Raw genomic sequence first — 11,701 nt, forward strand, 5'->3', positions numbered from 1 at the left:
AGGAAATGGGAACCCACTCCAGTATTCTTGCCTGGAGAATCTCATGGACAGAGGAGCCTCGTGGGCTACAGTCCCTGGGAGTCAGACACGACTGACTCTTTTGCAACTTAAAGAACAAACAAAATGGGTTCTTGGGGAAGCTGAGACACCAGGACGCCTGGGGAGCTGGCTGGAAGGCGCCCCTGGCCGTGGTGCTGAGAGGAGGCTGCCTCTGCTCCCAGATGTAAGAACACAGGGCTCTGGTCTCTGGGGGGCAGTGGGTCCCCAGTGGTGGTGTGTCTGTGGGTTAGGCGAGCCTGGCAGGCATATCATAAGCAGCCCCTGGAGCCACGCCCACACCCAGCTGCAGCGAGACTTGGGAACCTGGGCACCCAGGGCTGACAGGAGGGCAGGTTCCAGACAGGCTTCAGCATCCCCAGAGTTCAGGTCTTCGAGCCAGCCTCGGGGTCTGGGAAGGCCCCACCCCAGAGGGGTCTTCAGTGGGCATGGCGTGTTGGGAAGGCTGGTGTGTGCAAGTTCTGGGTAGTGGCTGGGCTGTGGGGGGAGCAGACCCTTCCACATGTTGGCAGGGAGGGGTGGTGGGGAGGGTTCTGAGGGGCACAGTGGTAACTTTCTAGAGGCTGCCACACCAGAAAGGTGTCCTTGACACTCCCACCTGTAGCTGGGAGTCCAGGGCTGGTAGGCATCTGGGGCCACAGGTGCCGCTCGAGTTCTCTTTGAAGTCCTGGAGCCCGGGCCGCTGTCAATGCCTGATGTCCAAAGCAGAGGAGGCGCCATGAGGCTTGGGCCTGACTCCTGGGGAAGAGGCTGTGCTCCCCTGTGAGCACTGGGTGCTGAGTAAACCCTGAGTCCCTCACTGGAGATACCAGGCCCTGGGCCTGGGGTGGCCCAGGGCATCTACAGTAGATGGAGGCCAGTGAGGGTATGAGCATACGGAGTCCAGCCGGTCTGTGGCAACACCTGCCTTCCTGTCGGGGGGACGCATCTTGTCATGGCACCTCAGGGCTTGACTGTGGGGTCTTGCCCTTGGACATGGTGACTGTCACCTGTCACTTCAGGTGACAGTCGGTCATCTGCACACTGGAGCTTGTCTGCCGGCTCTTGCCTTCTTCCTTTCCTCTTACCTTCACCATCTCTCTTCTCTCTCTTCTTCCTTCACACCCAATGTAGGAGGATCCCAAGTGGGAATTCCCTCGGAAGAACTTGGTGCTTGGAAAAACTCTGGGAGAAGGCGAATTTGGAAAAGTGGTCAAGGCCACAGCCTTCCGGCTGAAAGGCAAAGCGGGGTACACGACTGTGGCTGTGAAGATGCTGAAAGGTACCTGACTGGGCAGTACACAGAGGGGGCTCTGCCAGTCACACCTGCGGGGGCCCCAGCGGGTGGATGAAGCCCTAGTGACAGCCAGGACTCTGGCAGTCAGCCTGCTGCCTCCTGAAGAACCAATCCCCCACCCCTGCTCTTCTTGAGCGGCTGCAGTCTAGGGACCCCCCACCACGGATGATGTGGGCTGGTGTGGTCCCTGGCGAAGCGGGGTAAGGCATTCCTCCCTTGAAAGCTTCCAGAGCCATGCTGCTTCTGTTGGGTAAAGATCGGAGTTGAAAAGCCCTTTAGTTCAAAACTGACAGCTCTCCCCACCCCAGTCTGCCGCATTTATTCCTTTCGCCAAGCGTCCACTGAAGTCCTGGTGAAGAGACCACCTGTAAGGACTGGCCCCTGCCCCCCGGGGCCCTGCCTTGCCCAGTCCCCCACCGGCCCTTAGCGGGCAAGCACTGCTCCAGTCTTGGCACAAGCTGGGTGTCTTCACTGCTGCTTCTCGGCAGGGACTGGGTAGCCGGTCCTCTGCCATGGCCCAGCTCTGGCTCAGCTGGACCAACTGAGGGCCCAGCAGCCATGTGGTGGGCACATTTTGGTCTAATGCACACTGATCTTCAGCAGTTGGGGAGCCATGCAGTGCCGGGTACTTCTGTGTACTTACCCAGGCCCTCAGACTGGGGTCACCCCTTGCCTATGAGACCCCAGGCCCTAAGAGGGCACAGTGAGACTGGCCCTGGGTCACCTACGTGTGGTCCAAATGCCCCATCTCCCAGCTGTCTTCTCGTTTCCAGACAAGTCTACAGCCAGAGGTGGTGGCACAGCTGGGCAGTGGGATGTGGGGCCATGACCCAGGAGAATGGTTTGGCCAGGAGACCTCCACACCCAAGCTCCTGAGCACAACTCTGTCTGCCCTTGGGACTCACATGCTCAGTGTGGTGAGAGGACTTCCGTGAAGTCTCATGGCCTTCACCTTTCTCCAGGGCCTCACACCCCCATTGCCAAGTGCTTGGTCAGCAGGTGTTTGGGGACACCAGGGAGTCCCTTTACCTCCCCAGAAGGGTTAATGGAGGGGTGTCTTTGTGCACCACTGTCTTTGAGAGATGGTGATTGCAGGGAAATAATGCCATTTGCGTGCATAGCCCAGCCCAGAAGGCTTTCCATGGAAAGATCTGCTCACATGAAAGTGCACTCCTCCAGTTCTTACTCCCTGGAGGCACTTGAGGCCCCTGTTGACCCTCCATGGGCTGAGAGTAGCCCCAAGCAGTGAAGTCCTGGCAGGCCTCAGTCTGAACCTGGGTAGGATGTTTGGGAAGGAGACGAGTCTGTGTAGACCCCTCGTGTGCGTCTGTGACCCAGCAAGGTGGTAGCAGGGGCTTTGCAACCCGCTTTGTTTCTGTGCATTTCAGAGAATGCCTCCCCAAGCGAGCTGCGGGACCTGCTATCAGAGTTCAACCTCCTGAAGCAGGTCAACCACCCGCAAGTCATCAAGCTGTACGGGGCCTGCAGCCAGGACGGTAAGAGCGGCCGGGGCCTAGCAGCTGCCGGGCACAGGCCAGGGGCTCCGGGCCGCTGCATTCTGCATTCTCCCTCTTCCCCATCCTTTTCTTCTCTGGCCCCTGTCCTCTCTCTTCCCGGAAGCACGGTCTCTGACTCTGGCCCTTGCCTGGAACTTGTGTGTCAGTGGACCATGAGGGGAGCCACAGGAGCGTTCCCTGGGCCTTCCAGGGCTGCCGTGAGGTCTCTGGCAACATCCTGGTTGTCAGCACCCTGCCCCAGGCCAAGCCCCTAAGACGGGGAAGTCCAGAGACGAGCAGTGTCTCCTGGGCACCTACTGGGAACTAGATACGCCATAACCTCCAGGTGATTTCAGCCCCACCCCAGCCTGGGGTGGCAAAGGCAGCATCACCATTTTTCACATAAGAGCATCTTGCTCTACTGGGCTTCCAAAACTGCTTTGCCACCCTGGGGGCCTCTCACTTTGTGTGTGTGTGCACGTGTGTGTGGGGTGTGAGGGAGATGGGAGGCCGACAGGGACAGAGCAGCAGGGACACCGGTCAGCACCAGTAGCACTCAGGGCCGGGCCTCGGGCAGGACTGCGGCCCAAGAGCAGGCAGGGCAGGGAGAGGGTGGCCACGGGCAGTCCAGAACCTCTGCCTCCATCAGCCGTCCCCAGGTAATAGTATGGCAAGACCAGGGGTACAGAAAGGCCTGACATCTGTGCAGCAGCGGTTATCTCCCAGGGCAGCTCCAAATGCAGTGACTGCTTGCCCTGGGCACCCAGGAAAGAGGTTGTGGTCAACCGTCCAGGCAGCTGGCTTTGGAATCCAAAGCCCCTGCAAGATAGAGGAGCTTCCCAAGTGGCACTAGTAATAAAGAACCTGCTTGCCAACGCAGGAGACGTTAAAGACGTGGGTTCAATCCCTGGGTTGGGAAGATCCCTTGGAGGGGGACGTGGCAACCCACTCCATTATTCTTGCCTGGAAAATCCCACGGACGAGGAACCTGGCGGGCTATAGTCTGCAGGGTCACAAAGAGTCAGACACGGCTGAAGCAACATAGCGCTGCAAGGTGGAGAGCAGAGTGATGTGAGAGTGAGCTGGGGCTTGAGTCCTCAGGCTGCCGGAAGTGACTGCCGCATGCTGGCCCAACTTCTGCCTGCCCAGGGCCACCTAGGCAGCCAGCCCACGTACCTACCACTCTGCCCCCAGGGCCACTGCTCCTCATCGTGGAGTATGCCAAGTACGGCTCCCTGCGGGGCTTCCTCCGAGAGAGCCGCAAGGCGGGGCCTGGCTACGTGGGCAGCGGGGGCAGCCGCAATTCCAGTTACCTGGACAACCCGGAGGAGCGGGCCCTGACCATGGGCGACCTCATCTCCTTTGCCTGGCAGATCTCACGAGGGATGCAGTACCTGGCTGAGATGAAGGTGCGTGCCACCCCAGCCCTGCGCCCCGTCTGCCGGTGATGGGCCCGGGTTTCAGGGGTCCCTGCTGTTGTCTTCCCCACAGCTTGTCCATCGGGACTTGGCAGCCAGAAACGTCCTGGTAGCTGAGGGCCGCAGGATGAAGATCTCAGATTTTGGTCTGTCCCGAGATGTTTATGAAGAGGATTCCTATGTGAAGAGGAGCAAGGTACCAGGTCCTGGGGTGTGTTGGCCTGAGGGCAGAGGGCAGTGGTCAGGGTGCCCACGGGGTGGGGACAGATTTTAATCTGAAGAAGATAAAGCAGGTTTTTAGAGTGTAAACTTCCAGTCCACATCCCCTAACTCTTCCCTAGTCCTGGGTCTCCAGAGACCCAGAGCAGGACTCAGTCCTGAGCCTGTTCCTTCTCTTCCTCACAGCCACACGTGCTGTTTCGGAGCTGCCTGCTGGGGAGCGGGGTTCCTGCAGCTTCTCTTGCTTTTCATCACTATCACTTCTAAAGGTCACCTACCACTGCAGAAATAACAGTCTTCTTGTCTGCAGTTGTTCCTCTCACTGCTGCAGAGTGAAGGTCACTGTTTTACTCTGTGTAACTTTAGTCCTTCGCTTGGGGAAAAAAAATGAATTAAACCCAAGCTTGCTAGTCATTCTTCACAGAAGGGGATGAACCACTTTACAGCAGGGTATGCTCCTGGTCCAAGGGCCTAGGAAGCGCTGACTAAGCGAGTTTGGAAGGCGATCAAGAGGGTCCTGGAGACAAAGTCCGGAGTCGCAGGGTAGAGATTTGGGAAGCTTTTTTCCAAGTCACTGAAACAGGTGGTTCGGGCCCCTTCTTGGGAAACCTGGTTCCCTGGTGTGGTCCCCTTCCCTGTGACATTGGTCTTGACTCTCTTGATGCTGTTATTCTCTCAACCCCTCTCCAGTAGCTTCCCTGTGACAGACTAGACAGGGCAGATCACAGGCCCCCTCAAAACACACAGCTAAGCTGGCATTCAGAACAGATGCTGCTCAAAAAGAAAAACACAGAAAGCCACGACATACACTTCAGCTTTGTTCTGAGGGACGAGAGAAGCCCAGGTGGTCCTGGGGCTGTGAGGATGACGTTTGATTTCTTGTTGGGTTTCCGTTGTGACAGCACGTCTTAGAAGTGCTGAAGGGGAAGTGGAGTGGGGTGCTCTGTACCCCGTGGAGGGGGGTGGATGGAACTTCCTGTTGATGCACTGGTCCTCGGGAAGGCCCTGTGTCACCCAGCAAGGAAGCACAAGGTGCCCAAACTCGGCCCCTGAGAGCACAGCCTGTGGGTGGCATTGTTAGAAACACACACCCTCGAAGCAGTCACATTTCATGTAGGGTATGAATCCTAAATAGTACTTTTTTTAAAAAGGAATTATAATAAATGCATTAAAATCCAAAGCAAATGCCTTTTTTTAAATTGATTTGTGCCTTGAGGCTGACCTATTTGTTGTTGTTTAATCAATCAGTCATGTCCAACTCTTTGCAACCCATGGACTGTAGCCCAGCAAGATCCTCTGTCCATGAAATTCTCCAGGCAAGAATACTGGAGTGGGATGCCATTTCCTTCTCCAGGGGATTTTCCTGACCCACAGATCAAACCCGCATCTCCTGCACTGCAGGTGGATTCTTTACCACTGAGCCACCAGGAAAGCCACCTGATCTATTTGTACCAAAAAGCTCTTTCTTAAGTTGCATTAGAGAGGATTTGTTAGGTTGAACCCCAGCCTCTCCATGGTGGAGGGCAGTCTTTCAGAGGATGCTAAAAGGGCCCTGGGATAAAATAAGTGGGAAAAACCAGACTCAAGACACTCACACTGATTTCTTCCCTCAGAGCTTCTCAGAAGGGCCTTTAGTGTGTTCATTTGTGTCAGAAATTGCCAAGGTGGAAACACTGGATGTCGGTTTCCCAAACTCCTTCACCCTCAGATATCAGGGGAGATCTCGATGGAAGTGCTTCCAGCCTACACACTGGGCAGCACTCAGGGTGCCCCTGATCTCCCCAGAAGTGGCCACAGTGGGGCCTGGCTTGCACTCAGCATCAGTTCCTTGGGAAGTGGTGCGTGACCAGCACGCCTTATACAGCTGTGGGCAGGCCGACTGGCTCCCTCCAGTGTCTCAGCCAAGCTTTGGAAGGTGGGGCTGGGACGCCAGCCCCTGTGAGGCTGTGCTGCTGGTCTGCACCCAGGAACACACTGGAGTCATTACTCAGCATCCCCTCAGAGCTGAAAGAGCCTGAGACATGCCCCCCCACACCAGGTCCCAGGATCTCAGAGCAACATTAATGCCTTTCTTTGACTCCCTCCTTAGGGTCGGATCCCAGTCAAGTGGATGGCCATTGAGTCCCTCTTCGATCATATCTATACCACCCAGAGTGATGTGTGAGTCTGGATGTTGCCTTCCTGGGGTGGAGGTTACACGTATGCACCTGTCTGGGCAGCTCCACTGGGGAACAGAGCTGCCCTGAGTGCCTGTCAACTCATTCCAACCGTCCAGAATGACCTCCCCAAACTCGGGGGCTGCGGGTGGGGGAGCTTTGTGTACTCACACAGCAGATGGCAAGGGCCCAGGCAGTAGTCCTGAGTGCCACCGTGGAATGCATGAGGGCATGAGCCATGGCTGCAGACCCCATCGCCTGCCCCGCCTCCCCTGCCCTCTCTTTGGACATCTCAGTGACACACAAGCCAAACAGTCCCCTCTCTGTGGGCCTGAGTATGAGCTGGCTTCAAGCAGGTCCCCGGGGACTTGTCCCCACCCAGAGACAAGTTTAGGGTGGGGTGACCTTGAGTGGGTTTCCAGTACCCCAAGCTGCTCCAAGACCAAAACTCAGTCTTCCAAGTCCAACTACATTCTCGATAGTTTTCAAAACCACAACAGACTTGTTTCCAAATGTTCTGCGGTAAACAGCCGTGCATGTTTTGAATAAGGTAGGCTGTGAAAAGGCAATTCTTTACAGTTTTAACAGCTGTGTTCTGATTACCAAGCTGACTGTAAAACAACTGGAAATGCAGGGGAGAGCGTAACGAAGACTAAAAGTCACTGGGACCCCACCATCCCTAAATAACTCGGCCCAGCCCTCACAGGCCTTGCCTAGATTTGTCTGTGGCATGCAGGTATATATTCTTAATTACTGTAAGCGGGCTTGTGTGATAATGCTGTTTTGTCCCCACTTCACAGTAAATTTTCCCTCACAGTTAGGTATTTTCCCGTTGCAGTGTTTTTTCCTTCTAACATCTTATGAAAATTTCCAAGCACACAGAATAAGTGAAGGGGTTTTGCAGAGTGCCCCCAGCGCCCCACGGCCTTGGTTCCACCTGCTTTTCACTGTGCTCGTTTGCATTCCCTGATGCTACAGAGCTTGACCTCGGGTCAGCCACCTGCCCCTTCTGGGTGTGGGGGCTGAGCTTGGGCAGCAGCTTGTCGGAGGGTCAGGGAGGGGCAGGCAGACACCTGTTCCCATCTCCATTCCACTTTCATCTGTCTGGTCAGCCCAGGCTGAAACCGTGGGCACTTGGACCAATCTCAGTACGGGGAACTCGGGTCCTGTTGCTGCTCGGGGAGGGGATATCTGGGGTGCTGAGGGCGCCAGAGACCCAGTGCAGCCACTCATTGGCCCTCTGGTTCTGCAGGTGGTCCTTTGGCGTTCTGCTGTGGGAGATTGTGACCCTGGGCGGCAACCCCTACCCTGGGATTCCTCCAGAGCGGCTCTTCAACCTTCTGAAGACAGGCTACCGGATGGAGAGGCCGGACAACTGCAGTGAGGAGATGTGAGCATGCTTTCTCTGGTCCAGCCTCCCCAGACACTGACACTCCGGGCTTTGGCAGAGTGGGGTCACGTGCACTCATCCTTTTCCCGCTGCTGGGCAGCCCTGGGTGCCAGCCCCAGGCGGACTGGGCAGCTGGAAGCGACAGGCTGAGACAAAAGCACAGAAAACCACCCTTGGGCATGATGGCAGATGCTGGGGACCCAGATTCCACTTGGGGCTGGGTGGGCCTCCTGGGGGGACTTACAAGGCTGAGGGGGAGCAGGACCCCAGGAGAGGTGGTGGAAGGATGAGGGGGTGCTTCAGACCGAGGGAGCAGCCTCAGTCCAAGGCTGAAGACCTGTCCCAGGGTGCTTGGGGAGGGGAAGGTAATTCAGAATGGCCCCAGGGGTGCATACAGGGGAGCACCCAAGTGGAGACACCAAGGCAGCCAAAGAGCAGGCAGGTGGCGCCTGGACTTCAGCTCAAGGGCACCAGAATTCTCTCATCAAATGGTGGTTCCATCAGATGATCCTTGAAGGATAGGTTGAGAACACATGAGAGGGGGTCGTCCGTGGGCGAAAACACACTGGTCCATTCATTCTACAAGATCTGTCATGCACCTGCCATGTGCCTGGCTCGGGGCTGTGGGAGTGCAAGGGTGAGTAGGTGCTGCTTCCCTGGGCACCCTGGACTGGCAAGCACAGGCCCAGCACTCACCCACAGGGTGGCCCCTGCAGCCCTGCCAGAGCCCCAGGGGAGGGAGGGAGGTGCAAGACAGAGTGTGCTTGGCAGGTGTTTGTGTTCATACCCAGTTCATCCTTCATAAGAGTTTTAAGGACTGGCATTTCTGCAGTAGCTGCCATAGTGAGCATGGCTGGACCACAGCGCCAGACACTGTGAGCCCCTGCTGACCCATCATACCCTGGCCCAACTCAGAGGACGATGTCAGTGACACAGGAACAGCCTTGGGGTTTGGGAACACAGCCTCTGGGGCCCAGGGTGCACTGTACTGGGTGTGGTGGCTGTGACTGGGCAATCCTTGCTGGATTGTCACCACCCACCTGTTTGTCCCACCAGGTACAATCTGATGCTGCAGTGCTGGAAGCAGGAACCAGACAAGAGGCCAGTGTTTGCCGACATCAGCAAAGACCTGGATAAGATGATGGTTAAGAGCAGAGTGAGTACCCAGAGCCAATCCCTGGTGCCACCTCCCTCATCCTGGTTCGTGGAATTCCCAGTGCAAAGGCAGAGTGCGGCTGTGCAGAGTGAGATGGTCATGTCTCCAGGTGGGGAGAGTGGGGGGCGGGCACGAGCCTTTATCCTTCATCCAGGCCTCTTGGACTTCTAGGACTTTTACCTTGACACTTAGGAAGAGCCCTTCCACAGACAGGGGTGGGAAGAAGATGTTCCAAAGCCGAACAAAATTATTTTCAATAATGGAACTTGAAAAAGTAGAGTTGGAATGAATGTGTCCTAAATTCAGATTCTATGAAGGGTCCTGCTAGAGGTGGGAAGTGAAAGGAGCAGTGGAAACTGTGACAAACAGCAGCCCACCAGCTGCCTCTGAAGGACCTCTCACCATAGACACATGTAACCTGTAGGAATATGAGCGCCAGGGCTTTTGAATTTTCAGGGATGTTTATGTTTCCCAGTTTTTATAGCAATTTCCAAAAGCTCAGTGTGGGCCAAACAACGTATCCGTGTGCCTCCAGTTTACAACTCTAGGTGATGGAGGAAGACAACAGTTTCCACTAATATTGATTGGGCAATGGGCCGCCTCCCTTATTCTGCCTTAGATGCTGGGGATACAGGTAAAGAAAATAGACACAGACCTTGCTTGCCCTCTGGTGGTTTCATCCTTACATTAACACAGTTACTGAAAGTTGTCATTTCTCCAAACATGGAAAGCAAGATGCATGGACTGGGCCCCTTGGAATAAAACCCAACCTCAGTGTATCGTTTGGGCAAATCCTATGATTCACCCTAAACAGAGGTAATAGCTGATGCCTACAGACAGCTTTCCTAGAACAATGCTGAGAACCAGCCAGAAACACACTGAAAGCATTCTTGACACCTTTAACCAGGGCAGTGGAAGTAGCTGGTCCTCACAAATCATCCTGCTTGGGAGCTGAAGCCTCTAGCAGCGTCTTATCCAAAACCCACACCGATGACTCAGATTTCTCCGTCCTGACTTGATGTTGGAGATGGCAGGAGTGCCTGGAGGGAAGCCGGAAAGTGTGGAGCAGACGGGGAATGTGTCTTGGCCTTCCCACATGAGTCATGGGGCTGCAATCCCAGAGCCTCAGGTTTTATAAACAGGCCCGTTCTCCAGTGCCGGGGCTAGTGCCCCCAGCGCTGCAGAGAGAGGACCAGGACAATGAATGAACACCTTTCTGCCTCCAAGGAGGTGATTCTCTGCGATGAGGACCACAGAGCAGGGCCGGATGAGGCAGAGGCTGGGGGAACTCAGTTCTGGCAACCCTGGCCAGGGGCTCAGATCTCGCGAGAGGTTGATAGGTGCAGGGTGGGACTCGGCTGGGGCTTCTGCTCTCAGGCAGGGTGTGGGTGGGGGCTGGGGTGGGCGTGTCCAGCAGTGGCCGGCTCCAGGGGTGACCAGCTGTCTCTCCCTTCCAGGACTACCTGGACCTGGCCGCGTCCACCCCATCTGACTCCCTGCTGTATGACGACGGCCTGTCGGAGGAGGAGACGCCCCTGGTGGACTGTAATAACGCTCCCCTCCCTCGCACCCTCCCCTCCACGTGGATTGAAAACAAACTCTATGGTAGAATTTCACATGCATTTACTAGATTCTAGTCACGTTGTTCCTGCTCTCTGCACTGTCCTTACTCTCTGTAAAGCTTTTTAAGAGTTTCTGGTTTGAATGAAACCAAAGTCTGCTCTGAATCTTTTTGTTTGTAAATGTCTGACTTTGCATCCGTTTACATTCAGGCATTTTTTTTTTTTACAACTGTGTTTTTTTTAAAGGATGTGAAAATATGTGTGATGACCACATTGCCCAGCAGCTTAAGATGTTAGAGGAGAGGGCGGGGCAGAACTCTCAGGGGCTATTGAGAAATGATGACTCAATCATTTCCAGGGTGGGGACATAGTCATGGTACTTCTAATTTAACTACTGGGGTACATTTTCCTGACCTGGGGAGGCATTTAATCTAGAAAGGCGGAACCAGCACTACCCTGCCTGCACAGAGAACACAGCCAGCATCCCCCCAGGCTCTGTCTGGGTGAGTGGGGGTGGGGGGGCTTGGAGGCCACCCAGTGCTGGGGACCACCATTGGCTGGGGGGACACACACAGACTGCTGTTTTCACATCCTTTGTATCACACACTGTCATGACAGTTGTCACTTATGAAGTCAGTGCTAAAAGCTGGAGCAAAATGCTTTTTGAAAGAACGTAGTCTGTGGTGCTGTGGTCTTGCAATGGACAGTAAATGCGGTTCTTGCCAAAACTCCTTCTTCTGTCTTCAATACTTGAAATTTTTTTCCTGTTTCCTAACTTCATCATGGAGTGTTTTGAAATCTTGGAGTCTGAAGCCTTTCTCAGCCGAGGTTGTTCCTTTTGCATGCCTCCTGGGTCAGTGATTCCTTGCTGGCTAGTGTTTCTTGCCATTTGTCCCGTCGACGCTGTGGGACTGGGCTGCGTGTGCCCTTGATTTGGAAGATCCTCTCCTCTGTAGTAGGCTGGGATGGAA

At 55.2% G+C, this 11,701-nt stretch overlaps 1 protein-coding gene across 2 annotated transcripts in view; it reads left to right on the forward strand.

The window, feature by feature from the left end:
• RET (ret proto-oncogene) overlaps positions 1-11,701 on the forward strand; it is a 57,077-nt gene that overhangs the window by 40,716 nt on the left and 4,660 nt on the right. Inside the window, 8 exon segments of one of the 2 annotated variants that reach the window (NM_001191483.1) lie at positions 1,171-1,318; positions 2,722-2,829; positions 4,024-4,238; positions 4,321-4,443; positions 6,556-6,626; positions 7,875-8,012; positions 9,069-9,168; positions 10,626-10,895. In NM_001191483.1, the coding sequence (NP_001178412.1) occupies positions 1,171-1,318; positions 2,722-2,829; positions 4,024-4,238; positions 4,321-4,443; positions 6,556-6,626; positions 7,875-8,012; positions 9,069-9,168; positions 10,626-10,805 (1,083 nt within the window). In that variant the 3' untranslated portion in view covers positions 10,806-10,895. 2 annotated transcript variants of the gene reach the window in all.

The sequence above is a fragment of the Bos taurus genome, chromosome 28 (assembly GCF_002263795.3).
Source record: "Bos taurus isolate L1 Dominette 01449 registration number 42190680 breed Hereford chromosome 28, ARS-UCD2.0, whole genome shotgun sequence".
NCBI classification, from domain to species: Eukaryota; Metazoa; Chordata; class Mammalia; order Artiodactyla; family Bovidae; genus Bos; species Bos taurus.